Source organism: Lathamus discolor, chromosome 4 (assembly GCF_037157495.1).
Source record: "Lathamus discolor isolate bLatDis1 chromosome 4, bLatDis1.hap1, whole genome shotgun sequence".
NCBI lineage: Eukaryota > Metazoa > Chordata > Aves > Psittaciformes > Psittacidae > Lathamus > Lathamus discolor.
In genome coordinates this window covers 18,628,376-18,650,344 of record NC_088887.1, presented here as the reverse complement: position 1 = coordinate 18,650,344, position 21,969 = coordinate 18,628,376, and the positions used below count along the sequence as shown (strand labels likewise).

The 21,969-nt window shown below is 42.7% G+C and overlaps 1 protein-coding gene across 5 annotated transcripts in view; it reads right to left on the bottom strand.

Annotated features, from left to right (window-relative positions):
* Positions 1-21,969, bottom strand: part of POU2F1 (POU class 2 homeobox 1) — a 118,974-nt gene that overhangs the window by 5,874 nt on the left and 91,131 nt on the right. For all 5 annotated transcript variants that reach the window (XM_065676462.1, XM_065676458.1, XM_065676456.1 and 2 more), the window contains 5 exons: positions 16,324-16,418; positions 13,913-14,086; positions 10,060-10,201; positions 3,296-3,441; positions 2,233-2,412 (listed from right to left, as the gene is read on the bottom strand). In XM_065676462.1, coding sequence (XP_065532534.1) covers positions 2,233-2,412; positions 3,296-3,441; positions 10,060-10,201; positions 13,913-14,086; positions 16,324-16,418 — 737 coding nt within the window. The remainder of the gene's footprint in view (positions 1-2,232; positions 2,413-3,295; positions 3,442-10,059; positions 10,202-13,912; positions 14,087-16,323; positions 16,419-21,969) is intronic.

Below are 21,969 nucleotides of genomic sequence, written 5' to 3'. Positions count from 1 at the left end.
TCCAGCCAGTTCTTTATCCACTAAGTGGTCCATCTATCAATTTGATGTCTCTCCAATTTAGAGACAAGGATGTCATGTAGGACAGTGTCAAACACTTTGTACAAGTCCAGGTAGATGACATCAGCTGCACTACCCCTGTCCATCAGTTCTGTAGCCCCATTATAGAAAGCCACCAAATTGGTCAGGCAGGATTTGCCCTTAGTGAAGCCATGCTGGCTGTCACCAACCACCTTCTTGTTTTTCATGTGCCTTAGCAATGGGTTCAGCCCACTGAACAGTTAAGGCCAAGGTCACAATCCGTATTTCAGGGCAGTGAATGACCTAGAATTTATGTACCTAATCCCATGGTTGCAGTGACTGACTTCAGCCAATGCGAAAGTAAGCCGCCATCAAAAGGAGCGCTCCCCTCCAACCCTGCTTCAGAGCCCCAGCACTGGTGCAGCCAAGCTACAAGTCAGACTGGTTACAGCCATACTGAAAATTCAACACGTGGTTATGTGCAGTCAGCCTAGTAAAACGAACTCAATCATCCTACTGACACATAACCTCCAGAGCTGACACAGGAATCAACAAAGCACATAGCCAGTGAAGGCTGGAGGCAGCAGGACTAGAACATCCATTTGAGTGGTAGCAGTGTCTTAAGAGAAGCTTACAGTAAGTGAAAATACTTAGTGAAACATCACTGAAAAAAAGGAGATTGTGGTCAACACCTCAACTTCTTGCATACAATGGCAGTTTCTAATAAAAGGGAAATTTATGTAGCAAAGCTTTCTTAAATTGTAGTCTGAGTAAATGTGCATGCTTACTAAACCGGACTATCATAAATCTCACTATGTTCTGTTTTGGTAGCAAGGCATGCAACCTTGCTTTCCCACTGGAAAAACAGTAAAATAAATAAAAAGGCTAAGTACATTTAACATATCCCTTCCCCTGAAACAAAAGGTTGTATGAACACATCCTGAGACAAGGATGAGGGGAAAGAATGACACGTCACCAAAATTAATGATTTAATGAAGTACTGGAAGATATTAGCTGCTGCGGTGATGACGTTGGAATAAATACTACAAAAGGACAGCTGCAGGCTACATAAAATCCACCACATACCTATTAGCATAGCTACTACGAAATCTAATAGCTACTGTTTCTATTTATGAAAACAGACCTCCGTGGACGTTGGTAGCAAAGTAGCTGAAGGAACCTTGATGCATGTATTTTGTTACTCTTATTTTCAGGAAGTTTGTGTTTACTTGAGGCAAATACAAGTGTGGGAAATAAATTACATGAGTATTTTAGGCTGAGAAAATTGGGGATAGGCTGAGAAAGTTGGGGCTGTTCAGCCTGGAGAAGAGAAAGCTGCATGGAGACCTCATAGCAGCCTTCCAGTATCTGAAGGGGGCTTATAAGGATGCTGGGGAGGGACTCTTCATTAGGGACTGTAGTGATAGGACAAGGAGTAACAGGTTAAAACTTAAACACGGGAAGTTTAGATTGGATATAAGGAAGAAGTTCTTTACTGTAAGGGTGGTGAGGCACTGGATGGGTTGCCCAGGGAAGTTGTGAATGCTCCATCCCTGCCGGTGTTCAAGGCCAGACTGGACAGAGCCTTGGGTGGCATGGTTTAGTGTGAGGTGTCCCTGCCCATGGCAGGGGGTTGGAACTAGATGATCTTAAGGTCCTTTCCAACCCTAACTATTCTATGATTAGCTAAATTGTTCCTTTGTTCCACATCTTTTTTAATACAAATCATTCCTGACTAAAAGTGACAACAGTATCATTGGATTTGCGTGACTTAAGTCTCCAAATGACATGTTTTACTGCTGCTCATCTACTTATCAGAGCAGCCAAAATACAAGGGAAGGGGTAGAGCTGTTGAGCATTTTTTTATTACTACTATTTTGCAAAAGATGTTTGGGCATGAGAAAAAGTCCAGATACAAACCGGAGTTACTATCTTGTATATGTTCAAGACAATAACCCCAAATGCAAATTTGGTACCCAGAATGCTTACAAGCTGACTAAATTAAACATCCAAACTGAAGGCCCAACTACTGCCCGATTTGTAAGCATAATCTCTCTCAGTAAGCATGTAGGATGCTTAAAATGCTAGTAAAATATACATTTGTGAGAACAAGTCTGGCGTACACAGAAGGCGTAGCATGTGCAATTCCCACAGTGACCACAGTAGAACTATCTCTTCCAGTGATCTTTGTAAGCACAGATTCTTGATTCTTACCAGTGAGGTTGGGCAAGAGAAAATTGCTTTGATGGGCGAGCTGCTGGTTCCACCACTGCTGGGTGGGTTGATCCTTTTCTCCTTCTGGCGCCGGTTACAGAACCAAACGCGGATCACCTCCTTCTCCATGTTTAGCTGGTCAGCTATCATGGTGATCTCATCCGAGGTAGGCTTTTGGTTCTGAGAAAAGGGAAAAGCACTTGTAAAGCTCTGAAATTATATTCTGAAGTTCTACATCAAATAGCCACTTCTTCACTAGGCAGAAATAGAGATGGGTCATTTATACCCTGAGTCTGGTCAGTGGTAGAGTAGAGATGGATCATAATTGATACTTCTGCCCTCCACCTTCTTAGTTACAGGAACATTTCTACCAATAGGCAGCTGTGTTCCTCAGAGATGGGTGATGAAGACTAAGCTCACGTGCTTCTTTTTGAAAGAAGTGATCTGACTTGTGAACTAATCCTTCAAGGAATTCTAGACCTTGATAAGAAAATCTTTCAGCATCTCTCAAAAAGGAATACAAGAGATTGCCTATAGCAATAGCCAAATGAACCCAATTTGTCTACACCTATAATGAAAGACAGGTAGATTGAATGGGCTACTTACAGAGGTTATCTGTCCATATAGCTACACAAAGTGCTGAACAAGAGTAACCTACGGCCAGCTAAAAACCTCACATTATATATCCTGGGACTGTTGCCCCAGTTATCCACCCCAGAAAGGGTAATCTGTTTTTCTTCTTTTTGGTGTGCTGAATATCAGTCTTAGATCTATGGCTCAGCACCTTGGAATGCGAGATCACAAAGTCAGCAAACTGCAAGAACTAATGAGGCGTTTTGATAAGTTTTGTGTTCTTCTGGTTGTTTGTTGATTGGTTTTTTTGTTTTTTTTTTAATGAATTAGGCACTGATGTGGGTTTCTTGGCACATCCTCTGTATCCACCTTGCTTAGTACGAGCACTTTTCTGAATAGCACAGTAATGGGTTCGCTCTTAATAGATATGATTGTTAAGCAAAGTTTCTTCATTTCTATATAGGCTGAGCAGTGCAACAGGATCACTGACCTCCAGGAAACTCTTCTCTAAGGCCACACGTATGTTGGTCTCTATGCTGGTGCGTTTCTTCCTCCTACGGTTCAAGCCTTCACTCCCCAGCCCTGGAGAATTCAGGGCACTTGGGCTGGAGAGAGTTGAATCAGATGAGAGGTTTTCTGAAAAAAGAAGGTAACATAAAATAGGAGATTTTATTTTATGCAGTGCAGTCTAATACGAATGTTCTTCACCTGTGCAAGGTGTGTTAAAACCCATTCTGTACCTATTTCAGATATATAGAAATTTCTGAAGATCACATGCATTAATCCTCCTACTTAGAAATTACAACACATACTTAAAAGCTACAAGTAAGCCCAGAGGGCATGCTCTTCTCCTGTACACTATCAGCATACGTTTTGTAATACCTATACAAAGTTTGCCTCTCTTATCTTACCCTACACTCATTCACTGCAAGCCAGAGTTTAAATTAAAAAAAGCAGAAACTGATATCCATGAGACACAGAAGTAAGTCACAGGCAATTACAAAAAAACTTGACCAGCCTGAAGTTTCTTCTATCCACTCTGCAATATACTACAGGAAGAGGAAATTCATAGCCAGCTTCACAGTGTGCAATCTCTTCTCTCTGGAGATCTTAGCAGATACTCAGTGCTGTGCAATTCTACTGAACAGCCTACACAGATAGCAGCTCCCCTTAGCTACACTAGGTCTCTAGCTCTCAACCCGTGGCTCCACAGAAGAGCAAAGAGAGGACACATGTGACCCTACTTTGTCGCAGTTAGTGCAAAATAACCAACAGGCAGGTACAAAATTATTAATTATGACTGGAGATCCCTCACTGCATGGTGTTTGTGGGTGATAAGCAGGTGTCAAAGTTCACACTGCTAAGACCGTTCTTGTAAGGTCAAATGGGCAAGTACATTCATTTCATTACTTTCTAGATTATTAATTTTTTTTCAGTAATGGTATCCATAAACATGCTGAAAGCTCTCTCCACGCTGAAAAACCCACATAACAAAGTTTTGTAACAATAAATTCCAGCGTAATGTAATAGGAAGGATCATTGGTATGCTTCTCGGGCCTACTTTTACCTAAAAGCAGACTTTAAAGTCATCTTAATGTTTTTCCCAAAGATTTTAATGAAAATGAATCAGTGCCAAAGACAATGGCTCCAAGCTTCCAGCCTGTGAAGGACCCTGACACTATTTACAGTCCTTAACTTTACTTTACTTTGGATTTACAGATCCAAATATTTCTTCTAGCAGGAAAAGCACAACTCATCCAGTGTTGCTGGAAGGTTTTGGGACTGAGGAGGGAGCCTCAAGTCCTCAACAGGACTTGCCCAGGACTCGGAAGCTCAGCTCCCGCGAGGGGCTGACTCACAGGGGGCGGAGCCAGGAGGAGTGGCACCAGCTGGGAGTGGCTAAAAAACCTTCCCAGGGAGCGCGGCGACCAGAGCCGGCAAACAGAGAGCGTCGAGGCAGAGGGTCGAGGCAGTTAGCCGGCAAACAGAGAGCGTCGAGGCAGAGGGTCGAGGCAGTTTGCGCGGCAGTCAGAGAGCGTCGAGGCAGAGGGTCGAGGCAGTTTGCGCGGCAGTTCGCGCGGGCAGGCGAGCGGGCAGGGGAGCGGGCAGGGAAGCGTTCCAACCGCCTCATCGAGAGGACTCGCCTGGAGTACAGGAGGGGGAAGGAGTGCTGAGGGACGTAGACGGATTGATTGACCAGACAGATCATGGTTACAACGCGATCGAAAGCTGTAGTGAGTACTAATGTGGGTATCCAGACTGAGCCTTCCTGCAGACATGCAGCTGTGCAGGTCTCTGGCTGCAGCGAATGCCTGAGCCTGGCACTTGTATTGGAGGGAGCCAGTGACACTGCTTGTGTTCGCTGTGAGCAAATAAATGACCTGCTCAGGCAGGTGGCTGAACTGAGGGAGGAGGTAGAAAGGTTGAGAGCCATTAGAGAGTGTGAAAGTGAAATAGATTGGTGGAACCACACCCTAAGGCAAGGGCAGAGGGAAGTGGTTCAACAAGATATGGATCCCCTTCCCTCCTACCATCAGACAGAAGGAGAGAGCTTAATGGACAAGGATGGATGGAGGGAGGTTCCTCCTCGGAGAGGTAAGCGAAAACCCTCACAATCCCTTCCTCCCTCCCAGTTGCCCTTGAATAACAGGTACGAGGTCTTGGAAATTCAGGGCCAGGTGAATGGAGATGGTGAGGCAAATCTATCTAGTGAGTCACCCAGGGCTAGTCACTCACCCACATACCTCAGAACTTCCCCAACCAAGAAGAAAAGAAGAGTAATTGTGGTGGGTGACTCCCTTCTGAGGGGAACAGAAGGGCCCATTTGTCAACCGGATCCACCCCACAGGGAGGTCTGCTGCCTGCCTGGGGCTCGGATTAGAGATGTTAAAAAGAAGCTCTCTGAACTGGTGCAGCCGTCTGACTACTACCCACTGCTGGTTTTTCAGGTTGGCAGTGACGAAATTATTACGAGGAACGTAAGGGCAATGAAGAGAGACTACAGGGCCCTGGGACGGCTGGTTAAAGGGTCTGGAGCGCAAGTGGTGTTTGCCTCCATACCTGTTGCAAGCGAGGGTGAAGGGATATATAAGAAGACTCTGCAGGTTAATGTATGGCTACGTGACTGGTGCCAAAGGCAGGGGTTTGGGTTTTTCAGTCACGGGCTGCTGTATGGGACACCTGGTTTGCTGGTGACAGGCGGGATACACCAGTCCCAGAGAAAAAAAAAGGGTTTTGGGGCAGGAGTTAGCAGGGCTTATTGACAGGGCTTTAAACTAGTTATGAAGGGGGGAGGGGATTTAACTGGGCCTGTTGGGGACAAGCCCAAGAGGAACATGCTAGGGATTGAAGGATGCCGGGCTAAGGAGGACTATCAATCTCTTGTTTCACTTGTGGGAAAGGATAGCTCTTTAGACCCTGTCCCGCAGGGGAAAAAGGGTACTAGGACTGGCTCCCTGAAATGCCTGTACACCAATGCACGCAGCATGGGGAATAAACAGGAGGAGTTAGAAGTCTGTGTGCGGGCTAAAGGTTATGATCTAGTGGCGATTACAGAGACGTGGTGGGACAGTTCACATGACTGGAATGTGGTCATGGATGGCTATGTCCTTTTTAGGAAAGATAGGTCAGCAAAGCGAGGTGGTGGAGTTGCTCTTTACGTGAGAGAGCAACTAGAATGTATTGAGTTCTGTCCGGGGTCGGATGAGGAGCAAGTGGAATGTCTGTGGGTACGAATCAAGGGGCTGACTGGCACGGGTGATACAGTTGTGGGGGTCTATTACAGACCTCCTGATCAGGACGAAGGAGTTGATGAGGCTTTCTACAGGCAACTGGAAGTAGCCTCGCGACTACATGCCTTAGTCGTCGTGGGGGACTTTAATTACCCCGATATTTGCTGGAAGACTCACACAGCCAGTCATTCACAGTCTAGGAGGTTCCTCGAGTGCATTGATGATAATTTCTTAATGCAAATGGTGGACGTACCAACTAGGGGAGCAGCACTGCTAGATTTAGTACTCGCCAACAAGGAGGGTTTGGTCGAAGTGGTGACGGTCAATGGCAGCCTTGGCTGCAGTGACCATGAGATAGTGGAGTTTAGGATCCTGTGTGGGAGGAATAGAATACCTAGCAAAGCCACAGTTCTGGATTTCCGAAGGGCCAACTTTGGCCTCTTCAGTCAACTGCTAAGGGAAGTCTCATGGGAAAGTGTACTAGGCGGTAAAGGGGCTCAAGATAGTTGGTTAGCATTCAAGGACCGCTTCTTCCAAGCTCAGGATCGGAGCGTCCCAATGAGTAGGAAGTCAAGTAAGGGATCTAGGAGACCGGCGTGGTTAAACAAGGAGCTGCTGGGCAAACTCAAGTGGAAAAGGAGAATCTATGGATTATGGAAGGAGGGGCTGGCCGCTTGGGAGGAATATAGGACAGTTGTTAGAAGATGTAGGGAGGCAATTAGGACAGCTAAGGCCTCCTTGGAACTCAATCTTGCTAGTCGGGTTAAAGACAACAGAAAGGGCTTCTTCAAATACATAGCAAATAAAACTAAAACAAGAGGCAATATAGGCCCACTGCTGAACGAAGTGGGTACCCTGGAGACAGAGGATATAAAGAAGGCAGAGGTGCTGAATGCCTTCTTTGCCTCTGTCTTTACTCCTGCAGACTCTCCCCGAGGGCCCCGGATTTCTATAGCCCCAGAAGGAGTCAGGACAAAGGAGGAGTTTGCTTTGGTAGATGAGGATTGGGTTAGGGATCAGCTATGCAAACTGGACATCTGTAAATCGATGGGTCCGGATGGAATGCACCCACGGGTGCTGAGGGAGCTGGCGGAGGTCATTGCTAGGCCACTCTCCATCATCTTTGGTAAGTCGTGGGAAACGGGCGAGGTGCCTGAGGATTGGCGGATGGCAAAGGTCACACCAATCTATAAGAAGGGCAAGAAGGAGGACCCGGGTAATTATAGACCGGTCAGCCTTACCTCCATCCCTGGAAAGATGATGGAACAACTTATTCTTGACTCCATCACTAGGCATATCAAGGATGAGGGGGTCATTAAGAACAGCCAACATGGTTTTATGAGGGGGAAGTCATGTATGACCAACCTTATAGCCTTCTATGAGGAAGTGACTAGGTGGAGGGATGATGGTAGAGCGGTAGATGTAGTTTTTCTTGATTTCAGTAAGGCATTTGATACTGTCTCCCACAGCATCCTCATAGATAAGCTAAGGAAGTGTGGGCTTGACGATCAAGTAGTGAGGTGGATCGAGAACTGGTTGAAAGGAAGAAGGCAGAGAGTTGTGGTCAATGGCGCAGAATCTAGCTGGAGGTCTGTGACTAGTGGAGTTCCCCAGCGGTCGGTGCTGGGACCGGTGCTGTTTAATATTTTCATCAATGACCTGGATGAGGGAACTGAGTGCACCCTCAGCAAGTTTGCTGATGACACAAAACTGGGAGGAGTGGCTGACACACCAGAGGACTGTGCTGCCATTCAGCGAGACCTGGACAGGCTGGAGAGTTGGGCGGGGAGAAACTTGATGAAATTTAACAAGGGCAAGTGTAGAGTCTTGCATCTGGGGAAGAACAACCCCATGTACCAGTACAGGTTGGGGGTTGACCTGCTGGAAAGTAGTGAAGGGGAAAGGGACCTGGGGGTCCTGGTGGATAGGAGGATGACCATGAGCCAGCAATGTGCTCTTGCGGCCAAGAAGGCAAATGGCATCTTAGGGTGCATTAGAAAGGGAGTGGTTAGTAGGTCAAGAGAGGTTCTCCTCCCCCTCTACTCAGCCTTGGTGAGGCCGCATCTGGAATATTGCGTCCAGTTCTGGGCCCCTCTGTTCAAGAAGGACAGGGAATTGCTTGAAGGAGTCCAGCGCAGAGCCACAAAGATGATTAAGGGAGTGGAACATCTCCCTTATGAGGAGAGGCTGAGGGAGCTGGGTCTCTTTAGCTTGGAGAAGAGGAGACTGAGGGGTGACCTCATCAATGTTTACAAATATGTAAAGGGTAGGTGTCAGGATGATGGAGCTAGGCTTTTTTCAGTGATATCCAGTGATAGGACAAGGGGCAATGGGTGTAAACTGGAACATAGGAAGTTCCACGTTAACATCAGGAAGAACTTCTTTACTGTAAGAGTGACAGAGCACTGGAACAGGTTGCCCAGGGGGGTTGTGGAGTCTCCTACACTGGAGATATTCAAGGCCCGCCTGGACAAGTTCCTGTGTGATGTACTGTAGGTTACCCTGCTCTTGCAGGGGGGTTGGACTAGATGATCTTTTTAGGTCCCTTCCAACCCTTGGGATTCTGTGATTCTGTGATTCTGTGACTACTGTCCTGTGGACTAGAGCACATGTGAAGTTCTTCATGTTTTCTGTCACAGATCTAGATTACGTAAAGGTAATATCTGCTAGCACAACAGAATGACTCTTCCTTGTTTCAATGCAGGACAAATTCTCAACACTGCATGCAATTACTTTCAAAATTTCAGAGAATACTGCAGGCACCAGCACTTTGGTAAAAATAGAAGGGCCCACACAGTCTGTGCCATCTGCTTAGCAGATCCATCAGTTTTATACTATACATACTTGGAAGAAAAACTGACTGACAGCACTCTTAAACACTTTCTATCCTAACACCTAGCAACACCATCCAGCTCCTTCTGCTGGTGGAATTAAAAAAAAAAAAAAAAAAAGAAAACATAAGAACACTGCCAACACTGGCATCATTAATAACTTATATCCCATGAAAAAATAATCCTGGAATTAAAAAGCAAAACCTAACCCACAAAAAACCCTTCTATGGGGAGAAAGAGGGTGCTTTTAAGGGCCCTTGGAGAGAGCTTGAAAGAACACACATAGTGGTCTAGGAGGATATGAATGCAATAAGCTCTGCCTACTGAAACCACAAGCCATGCAACTCTCCCTCTACTACACACCTGGAAAAGAAAGCTGGAAGAGGATTAGAAGTTACATGCATTAACACACATGAAGGAGGAAAACCATGACACATATTATACCTCTCCCCATGCAATTATTCAACTGGCTGTAAAACACAGTTCTGACAGTTCATATTGGAATGGTTTTGGATGAGGACAGGCACACGAAAAGGGAAATATGAACCCTTATTCTTACACCTTTATTTGTCCCATGGACAATTACAAAGATTGGTGGCTTCATAAAACCCTAAGGGCACAAAAGAAACTGTTTTTCATAGTTTTTTAGAATCCTACTAGGTAGGCTGGTGAAGAAATACAGACTCATTCACCTGCATCATTGAGCCACTTTTCCAGAAGTGGCTTTAACTTGCACATGTTCTTAAAGCTGAGATTCAAGGCTTCAAAGCGAGAGATGGTAGTCTGGCTGAAGTCATTTCCATAGAGTTTGCCCATAGCGAGCCCAACATCACCCTGGACAAAGAAAGAGAAAAAAGGGATTCACTAACATAGGCACTTCCAAAGCAAAGAATCCTTTCATATTCTTCAGTTCTTTCAGTGACTCCACTGCCACATGGGATTTCAGTTCCACAGAAACTTGCTCAGTGCTACCAAGATTCATGCTAAAGCAAATAATCATAAAGAAATGTCAAGCTTCAGTCAGTGTACCCATGTAACTCTTTCCAGAAAATCCCCGATGCTTTGTCTTCTGAGCATTATCACTGAGTAGAACATTCCACTGAATATTAACATGCAAATTTGTTCTTAGTTGTTTAAAATAAGTGAATGCCAAGCTCTCTTCAGGAGCAGATTTAATTATCTACATACTTCACACTGAAAAAGAAAAGTTCAAATAAGCAGAAATGCAGTGAATTCATGTTCTCAAATTAGTAGAAAACATTCCTGAAAAGATGTCTGCAAACATATGCCACATTTAAATGGATGCAAAAATATTCTTATCTGAACTTTTAGTATCTTCTGAGGTTCAAACCAAACTTGTCCTCACAAATACACATTTCAAAGTGGACAAGAAGTTGAACCACTTCAAATAACGATTAACTGTAGTCTTCACTATCACTACCCATCTGTCAAAAAACTATACAGGAGATTTACAGACAGATGATCATCTCTTTAAATTTGTTATTGCTCTTCAAAACTCAGTTTAGCTAGCTATCAGACATCCTGCTTATCCTAATGTACACATACACACATCTATGTAGCTTACACTTGGAAAATCTTGTTTAAAAAAAAAAATAGATCAATTCTTTATTGTGGCCATTAAAAACACCATCATGTTTTCTTGTTTTGCTTTACAGCTGGAAGGTCCTGCCCTTTGGGGAAAAAAAAAAAAAAAAAATTATTTAAGCATGCTACTTGGTCTAAAGTAGTTTAATTTAGATTTTTATTTTTTTAACACAAAAAAGTATGAAAATTCTAGAAGAGACTGAAAAGCTTGAGCATAATCAGTGGAGTTTAATTGCAAATGGGTTAGTTGGACTGTGTGTAAAGCTTATTTTCTATCTTTTTAGGTCAGATCCACAACCACAGCTTGATACAAGTATACTAACAGCATGCAGAGTGGCCACATACAAGCGAGGAAGAAAACAGCCTTTGGTAACCTTAGTAAATTGTGCAGGTTGTGTAAAGAAAATCATTTCCTTCCCAGAAGAGGAGCAGAACAATTGTTTTCCTTCAACCACAGGAAACACGTGGGAAATCACATGTATACCTCTACCCATATGCATTTTAAAACTCATAAATCATTCCAAGAGAAGTAACATGGATGCTTTACTGGGTTTATGAAGAAGAAAACCTGGCTACGTAAACCATTTTAGAGATAAACTGATTTATGTCTTGGCAGGAAAGAGTCATAAAATGTGCTCCAGTCTCCCAACTAAATTTCATTCTGGTATTTATGTTGTTCTTACTAACATCTGCTGTCTGATTTAAAACGGACAGTTAACCGTTTCTTTGTCAACAGTTTTCAGTGCCAAAAGGTGGCAGCATTTCAGCTGTACGCAAAGGAACTTACATATTGGGGTGAGAATTTTATAAATTGGGGTGTGTGACTGAAAGGATGGATGAGACAGAGGATGAAGGCACCGTGTACATATCTGATCTACTCTGTAGGTTGAATGAAGCTTTGGTACTGAACTGAAACTGGTTATAAGCTACATTACTGCTGTGTGTACTGGTCTGTGAAGAAGCTCAGACAGACTAGCAGAGGTAATAACACCTTTAAAGGAATAAAACTAACATAGTCTAAAATGTCTGTTCACACAGCTTGAATGTGTACTGACCAATTAGTCACATACCTGCAATAACGCTAAGGTGCAGTATGCTCATTGTGTCTCTATGTCAAATATGGAAAGCAATTGAACAAAAGGATTTAAATCCATCATCCATTTTTCAGGGTGGGAGAAGAGACAGAACTGCAGAAATTCAAAACCTGTTACATTGTTCACAAGACAGAATGTAGTAAGTTATTAGTTTGCAATGCAAACTAAATGTCACAATTATTTTTGAAAGGCAGGGGTAGCGTAAGTCTGAGAATGCTTACAGTACCACTGGAAATAAATTTCTTTTATCCTCTGAAAGGCAGTATATTTATTCACCTATAGGAAACCAAAGTAATAGGGGTCTCTAATTATCATCCAATTACGCAATTAGAAATTATTTGAACTGCCTAATTATACGTATACAAACTCAGAGCAGGATAGGAATGCTCAAATGCAATTTTATCACTTTCTCAAGACTCCATTTTTTTTAAGCTAAAAAGTTAATACTGAAATGTAAGCCTGAGCATTTGTGTTCATTTTTCCTCACCATGAAAATTCATAACAGGGTCAATAAGATAGGGTTAACCCATAATTTAAAAGTCTAGTTGAGCTCTTATAATCATCTCACAGGCAAGGCAGATTAAACATAACTACAGATCTACATGAACCTCCTCAGTCAGGCTATAAGGAAACTATTGTATTTTACTCTATTCTGCTCTGCTCTATTCTAGCCTTAGTGTGCGTCCATCACTTGTACTTCTGTGCCTCCCTCTAGTGGAAAGAGGGGAGGGAAGGAGGCACACATGCCAACAAACTCCATTTTACTAAGAACATTCTGTTCTTGAGTTATAATTAGAGATGCTACCAGGAACTTTCATTATGAGCCCTGATTTTTCAAACATTTAGGACTTTGCCAGAAAAATAAATCCGACTTCAGCACATACTTTCAGCTACAGCATACTTACTTATTCTGAAGAACAAATCACGTATGTTGGATTGACTGCTCTGAGCTCAGACTTTCAAATACCTACTTTGACTTTTGCAAGCTATTTCTTCTAGCAAAAAACATGTCTATGCTTACCACAAGCTCCTGCCAAAATTAATTGTTTACCTGGATGGATATTTTAATTTGGGGGGGGGGGGGGGGGGGGAGGAAGGGGGAAATAATTTTGATATTAATAAGAAAGGACTCCTGGATCCAAGCAGCATTTCCCTTCAACAGACTATCAGGACATATAAATTCGCTTTGTACTTTTAATTGTACTTCTCATTCAACCATTTTCACGACATTCAAGATTACTTTTTTCCTGCTCTGTGGATATTTCTGAGCTTTTAAACAAACCAAAACAAACCACAACTCCAGTTCACCTCTGTAAGGAGCAAACTCTAAAGGTGACAGTCCTTTCAGGCTTTGTTTAGGAACCTTAGCAAAAGCATTAAATACACAAATCATTGATGTTTAATAGAAAAATGAGCTTGAGAAATAAAAACCCTCTGACATCCAAAGCAACTGCACAGTTGTGACACACTTTTTAAACACACAGAGCAGTTAATTGTGCTGTATGATTTCTGGATTTCTGGAACTTTGTACTTCTGAAGACAGCTTTAAAGTGCTTTGCCCCATTCATTTTGCATCCTATAGAATTAATAATGCACATGCAATGACATCTGGCACTGGTAAATACACATACCTGCTGGGAAATGGCTATGCTTTAAAACCAACAGGGAAGAAGATGGATGTATGGCTTTTTCTCTTATTTCTTAGAAATCCCCTACACAAAAGCCAGAGCATAACCCTATTTAAGAAGGTTCTCCTAGGAAAAGGTGGAATTGTAGTCTTCCCTCCAGAGTTGAAAGATGAGACCTCAGGTTCCACGCTGGCAGGGACTAAGTTACACAGTCTCACCTGAGTGAATCCAAGTTTGATCCGTCTTTGTTTGAAAGTCTTGGCAAACTGCTCAAGCTCCTCAAGGTCACTGGGCTCCTCCAAGCTGGGAGTGTCAATCCGCTTTGGTGTTGACTGGCTCTGTGGAAGTGGCTGAATGGGGGTCGCTGCTATTGTGCGTGTTGGGGTTGCTGGCTATTAAGATAGCAAGGAAAAGATGAAAATCAGACTTAAAAGAATAATCAGCAAAAATTCAATTAAAAAAGGATGAGATTTCTGTGAGAAAGATCAATGAATTTGACATTTCCAGCAATCTGAAAGTTCCTGCAATTTATTTAGATTCCTCTCAAGAATGAGCAATCACAATCCAGAAAACTGTATTAATATGACAGCCTTTTAAGAGCTTTGTCAGCATCAATTAAAGAAGAGATGCTCAATGCAGCAGTTAACCAACAACTTTTGCTTGCTGCAGAAGCTGCTCAAAAGAAAGGCTGAATGCTCTTACTTGATATAGTTCTATCATTTACAGACAGCTTGGCATTCATCCACTTTTAATCATTTAAAAATTGAATTTACAGCTTGTGTCAAGTGGCAGATTGTGATCAGCCCAAAAGATTCAAGTTTTCTATTTAGTCTTGGAACAGGAAGCACATACAAGGTGCAGCAAAGTTGGCAAGTTTCCTCGAATGCCATCTCTTGTGACTGAGTCATCTCCTTCCAGTAAGAAAAAACTATGTCTACCTCTAACCCTTCTGGGGATATTTGCAACAGTAAGGATGAATGTACTGGTGATACAAGAAAGTAAGTAAAGGTAACCTGCATAAAATAATTCCTTTTAGGTCACATTTCTATATAAAAGGCTAATTTTCCAGTAAGTCCATATGAGGTTCACTATTCCTGAACATGGGCTATTTTACTATGCAACAATAATAAGAATCTGAAAAAAAAAATGAGCATCATAGAAAATATTCACATGTGGACAAAATATTATCTGGTATTGCACAGTTCAGGCTTTATGTGCAACAGGAACATCAGAAATGCATTCTGAGTGCATAACTCTACCTTCTTGCATGCCATAGAGGAAATGAGATGCAGAGACAAATCATTTACTCTAGTAAAATTCTACTCAGTTCAGCTGTGGCTCTTAAGCAAATGTGACTTCATGCTTTTATGTGCTATGCCCAGTTCTGAAACTACAGACTCCTTCGGGGCAAATAACAACAGCCTCAAGTCTACGCAATATTACAGTACTACGCAGAGTCCATGCAAGGGTCCAGAAATGGCTGTTCTAAAAGAAATGGCCTACATATAGCTAAGTCTTTACACTGATCCTTATGCTGTTTTTCTTCTGGATTAATACAGTATTTTGCAGCGCACAGCAGATGGCAGAGGGAGGTCAGGATCTGTAATTCCATTTCTTGAGAAATAATGTGATCATATATGATCTTTCTAGGATTACAGATATATGTAACACTATAAATATTTTTACTATTTTTTAATTTACATTAAACATAGTGGGTAATTACTGCAATATGTCTTTACTGACTTCACCCCCTTTAGACAATTTATTTTCTCTCTGCAGTTTTGATACTTTTTTTAATCCAAGTGTAATCTTTAGTCGTGAGTCAGGCTGCTAACTGAGGTATGAACTACAGACGTGAGACAAATTCCATTTTCCACATGGTGCATGAAAAATACTATAGGTAGTATAATAGAAAATACAGTTTTCTAAGACAATGATAGACTCAGGCATCTTATTACAGACTAAAAAATTCTTACATGTAACCACATGGTATTTGCAAAACAGCACGCAGTCACGTAACTAAACTGCACAGTAAAACCCACAGTGAAGCAAAACTAAATTTGCAGGCACACGCAATCTTAAAATTGCTTTTCTTGCAGTCTGAAAGCTTAATTATAGAGCTTTAATATTTTAACATTAAAATCTAGCAGATTTTATTTTTAATATTTTAATGTATTTTTAACAATCTCCCCACTTTCACAGAAAGTAACTAGTAAGACTGGCAATGACTTAGCAATAATAGCAAAACAACTGGGCTACAATAAAGACAGATTACCACTGAAATTTCTAGAGAGAAAGATACTTGTCAGTAATCCTCTTTATGGGCTTTTTAAGTAGCCCATTTTTTCAAATGGTGTTCTGGAGCCATTAACTCAAGGTATCAGTCATGGAAATTTTCAGCTAAAAGTAAAAATTTAGAACCTTAAATTCATGCAAAGAGGCACATCAGGGTGGACACTACTAAAACAGAAAAAAACCCAGCAGTCACTGATACTTCAGTTCAACACTGAATCAATCTGGCAAGACAAACACTATTACAGCTGCAATACCTACTCTGGTAACTATTACAAAGGATCCATTCATTTGCAATAGTTAAATCACCTCAAAGCAACTTAGAAATAAGCCTGACCTGCGAGGCAAGGGTGATGCTTGGCTGAGACTGCAGGAGGTTGGCTTGGCTTTGCTGAGGTAGTTGCGTTAAAAGATTCTGCGCTTGCAGGAGACCTGGAAAAAGAAAAGGGTGGGCTGGATTTGTCATTTTAAAAGACAAAAACGTGAAATGAGATAAAACAAGGCTCTTGCCAAATAATATAAAGTTACAAAAATTTGAGATGCAAGCCTTCATTTCATCCCTGCACAGACTTCAGACTTTGGACTTTTCTGTCCAAATCCCTTGGCATTTATGGAAGGGTAAAAAAGAGAAGTCTGCACCAGTTTCTCCTGCAGAAAGAGTTTGCAATGATCTAGGTTATCCCAGGTCTGTGTTCAGGAACCATTTATTGCTTCTTTCAGCTTACAGATTTGGGGTAAACCTCTTCCTGTAATGAACAGTGGACCAAGAACTTGGGAGCCATATAAAAATAAACAACTGAACACTAATCAGATCAAATCCAACAACCAAATGCAAATCAAAACCACAAATTTGGCTCCTTGATCACCCTTCTTCCTCTCCATATTACCCCATGCAATCTGCCTAACAAGAAGGCAACTTCCCCTGGCAAATGTAAGCAGAAGACCACGCCAGAAGACCAAATAAGTGCAGATAACCACTTCCTGGCTGAAATAAAGAAGAAATCTTTTGGAAATGCAATCAGAACTTAAAGCTTAGGTAAGATACTGAACACTACTTAAACTGCACAAATAGAATAAACATTACGCTGAATGTATGAAAACCTGTGCTATTATGGAAAAGTAACAACATTAAATAACAGTTGGGACTGACGCAACTATCAATTGCTGTTGTTCTAAAAATGAATGCTCTTACAGTCCACTATTTGTATGATTTATTAAATTTCTCAGGAAACTTGAGATATAAACTTGCATCTATATATTTAAACCATAAGCTATCTGATTAATTTTTTTCATTCCAAAATTAGAATTTATATATTTTTAAGGTGTAAGAATCTTGACAAAAATACACCTAGTTAGTCAATTCCCTCAATTTCATTGTTGAAAATATTACTGGTATTCTTTAGGTAACTCCTGGCTACAACTATCAACTTCCCCTTATTAATTTAAGAACCTGACTAATTAAACCTATGTTTAGTAGACAGCTTGAATATACAAGTTCCTAAAACCAGGAGAGAATGATGGCACAACAGATGGATGCTACAGGCACTCAGAGGACATAACACTAACTAAGTTCCACTTAAATTGGAGCAATGGCACTACACGGCACAAGCAATCCAAGACAACTTCCTTCTGCAAGTAATAGAGGAGCCGACAAGGAGAGGTGCCATGCTTGACCTCGCGCTCACCAACAGAGAAGGGCTTGTTGAGAATGTGGTACTCCAGGGCAGCCTTGGATGCAGTGATCACAAGATGGTCGAATTTGAGATCCCCAGGACAGTGAGAAGAGCATGTAGCAAGCTCACTGCCCTGGACTTCAAAAGAGCAGACTTTGGCCTCTTCAGGAGCCTACTTAGTAAGGTTCCATGGGATATAGCCCTGGAGGGCAGGGGGGCCCAAGACTCTTGGTTAATATTCAAGGATCACCTGTTACAAGCTCAGGAGTGCTGCATCCCAACTAGAAGGAGGAGGCCCAATGGCATCCCAATGCAGGAGGGCCAGGAGACCTCCTTGGATGGATAAGGAGCTGCTGAGGAAAATTCAAAGGAAAAAAGAGGCTTATAAAAAATGGAAGCAGGGACAGGCAGCCTCGGTAGAGTACAGGGATGTTGTTCGGGAAGCTAGGGACCAGGTTAGAAAGGCTAAGGCCCAGTTAGAATTAAACTTAGCCAGGGATGTTAACGATAACAGGAAGGGATTCTACAGGTACATAGCAAACAAAAAACAGACTAGGGACAACACAGGCCCCCTGAGGAAGCTCTCGGGAGAACTGGCTATACAGGATTTGGAGAAGGCTGAAGTTCTGAATGACTTCTTTGCCTCGGTCTTCACTGGCAAAGGCTCTGACTGCACCACCCAGGTCTTAGAAGGTAGATGCAGGGACTGTGAGAATGAAGACCTTGGGCCCACTGTAGGAGAGGATCTGGTTCGAAACCATCTTCAAAATCTGAACGCGCACAAGTCCTGATGGAATCCATCCGCGGGTCCTGAAGGAGCTGGCGAATGAAGTTGCTAAGCCACTGGCCATCGTATTTGAAAAATCATGGCAGTCAGGTGAAGTTCCCGACGACTGGAAAAAGGGAAATATAACCCCCATTTTCAAGAAGTGGAAAATGGAAGACCCGGGGAATTACAGACCAGTCAGTCTCACCTCTGTGCCTGGTAAAATCTTGGAGCACATTCTCCTGGACTGCATGCTAAGGCACAGGAAAAACAGCAAGGTGCTTGGTGACAGCCAGCATGGCTTCACTAAGGGGAAATCCTGCCTGCCTGACCAATTTGGTGGCCTTCTATGATGGGGCTACAGAATTGATGGACAAGGGTAAAGCAGTTGATGTCATCTACCTGGACTTGTGCAAAGCGTTTGACACTGTCCCACACGACATCCTTCTCTCTAAACTGGAAAGATATCAATTTGATGGATGGACCACTCCGTGGATAAAGAACTGGCTGGATGGCCGCACACAAAGAGTTGTGGTCAATGGCTGGTGGTCAGGTGGGCCGATGCCAACTTTATGAAGTTCAACCATGACAAGTGCAAGGTCCTACACCTGGGTCGGAGCAATCCCAGGCACAGCTACAGGTTGGGCAAAGAAGAGATTCAGAGTGGCCCTGCGGAGAAGGACTTGGGGGTGCTGGTCAATAAGAAAATGAACATGAGCCGGCAGTGTGCGCTTGCAGCCCAGAAAGCCAACCATATCCTGGGCTGCATCAAAAGGAGCGTGACCAGCAGGTCGAAAGAGGTGATCCTGCCCCTCTACTCTGCTCTTGTGAGACCTCACCTGGAGTATTGTGTGCAGTTCTGGTGTCCTCAACATAAAAAGGACATGGAACTGCTGGAACAAGTCCAGAGGAGGGCCACGAGGATGATCAGGGCACTGGAGCACCTCCCGTATGAAGACAGGCTGAGGAAGTTGGGGCTGTTCAGCCTGGAGAAGAGAAGGTTGCGTGGAGACCTCATAGCAGCCTTCCAGTACCTGAAGGGGGCCTATAGGGATGCCGGGGAAGGACTCTTCATCAGGGACTGTAGTGACAGAACAAGGGGTAACGGGTTCAAACTTAAACAGGGGAAGTTTAGATTGGATATAAGGAGGAAATTCTTTCCTGTTAGGGTGGTGAGGCACTGGAATCGGTTGCCCAGGGAGGTTGTGAGTGCTCCATCCCTGGCAGTGTTCAAGGCCAGGTTGGGTGAAGCCTTGTGTGGGATGGTTTAGTGTGAGGTGTCCCTGCCCATGGCAGGGGGGTTGGAAATAGATGATCTTGAGGTCCTTTCCAACCCTAACTATTCTATGATTCTATAAATTCTGTAATTTGAATTTGACATGAGCTGTTCTGGCTCATCAGCTGGCTGATCAACCAGAGCACACCAATCACAATCAGCTACCTCTTAGTAGAACACAGGTAGGAGACACAGGAATTTAGGACTTGATAAATACCAATTGAGAAACTGGATCTTTTATGGGAGGTTAAGGCCACAGGAGACATGAAACAAGGGACTACCAGGGGTAGGAAGAAGAAAATGTATCCTCAATGGCAGATACACAACTACAGAATTGTCTTCTGACAGTAATATTGCTATTATTTTTCTTTAACAAACTGTTAAACATGTATTTTAAATAGAATGCATTGCTATCAAATGTCAAGATCCACAGAATAAAGCCAGATGTTCATGCAACATAATAGCACAGTATAGACATCTATGTAAATCTGCTTTGCATCAAATAATCAACATGTTCCATCTGTGTTTTTGAAAAGCCACAGGGGAAGGGAGCAGCTTAAGCAACTTTGAAGACAGCTCCCTACCACACAGTGCTTTTTACAACACAGATATTTGTTCCCTTGAAAGATGACTTCAGCTGCCTCAATCTAAATATTAGCTGGTGAACAATCATGCCCAAGTGAAGAGGTTTTGACCTTCATTTAATGCCAGTGAACTTTAACTGATAACTTAAAATAGAAAGGGGCAACACATTACACTGATACTGTAGAGTGGCCAACCAACAATAAAACAAAAAACAGGCAGCTGACAGTGACCACATTTGACCTCTAATGCACCAGTTACACCACAGATTACACGTTACTGACTCGTCTTATGACTGTAATCAGAGTCATTAGAACTGCCCTTTTGGGATTTTTTGTCCTCAAAGAAATCCCAGAGGATGTTTTTCTGGCAATAACACTTTTGCTGGAGAACACAAGATGACTACATTTTTCCTCAGTTTATTCTCCCTCTGAAGTAATTAGCACTGGGGGATAGTATAAAATATTCCAAATGTGTTTCCTCAGTTTTTGCATCAATTTATCCTATTTAAGAGATACTGATACTGGGTTTCTCAGGCAAAAACTGAAGAACAAGTTAGGTCAACCTGCAGCTAACTGAAGTAATAATCAGGGCATGGGGAGCTGAACTGTTTCAGCAAAGCATGCATCTCTTCCACTGGTTTACAATCTTTCCAGACACTTTTCATGCACATGCTCTGTACTCTTGTTGGCTTCCACGCAGTTCTGTTCTTTGCAAACATGACTTGCCTAACCTTCATCTTTGGGGTGTTTTTTTCTGAGAAGAAACTACTGGTCCCCACTTCCTCTCAGGAAGACATCAGTGACTTGACTTACAGAGCACATAGCATGGCCTTTTAAATATAGCTTAAGTCCAAAACTGCACCTTTTGGGCAACTGCTGAGATACTGGTGTTTCACACTCTTTGCTGTTTCCTTAGGAACTTCACACTGCCATCAATACTGTTCAACAGTACTGATGATAATAATTAATGGATATTAATATAATAGATATTAATATCTTTATAACCAACAAGGCTGATGGGACAAAATACACTCTCAGGGAGCTTGTGGATAATACTAAATAGAGGGATAACGGTCAATAAACCAGAAGTCAGGGTCTAGAGAGGCTATACAAATGGAAACATGAAGATCAGTGCAGGAAAATGCAACATTGTGGAAGGGGACTGGAATAAGCCTGTACAGCAAAACAGGGTGGACACTAGGTGGCTAGAAAGCTGTTTCACAGAAAATAGACCTGGGTGTCTTGGAGGTCAGTAAGATGAGTATGAGCCAGCAGTGTGTCCTTACAATAAGGACAGTCAACAATCACATCCTGGGCTCTATTCACAAGAGTGCAACCAGCAGGTCAAGGGCTGCAATTCTTGCCCTCTGTTTGGCACTAGCAAGACCACATCTAGAGTACTGTGTTCAGCTTTTGGTTTCCGTGTACAAGACACAATGATATCCTGGATTTTGTACATTCATGGCCCACGAGGGTGGCTAACAGGCTGGAACACCTATACGAGGAATAGGTAAGTAAGCTGGGTTGTTCAGCCTCATGAAAAAATTAAGTTAGATCCTATTTCTGTCCTCAGAGACAGAAATGGGCTCCTTTTGAGGGTGTACAGTACTGAGATGCAAGAACGTGTCTACTACAAGTAGACATAAGGAAACTATTTTATTTTAATCATGAGAGTGGTCAGCTG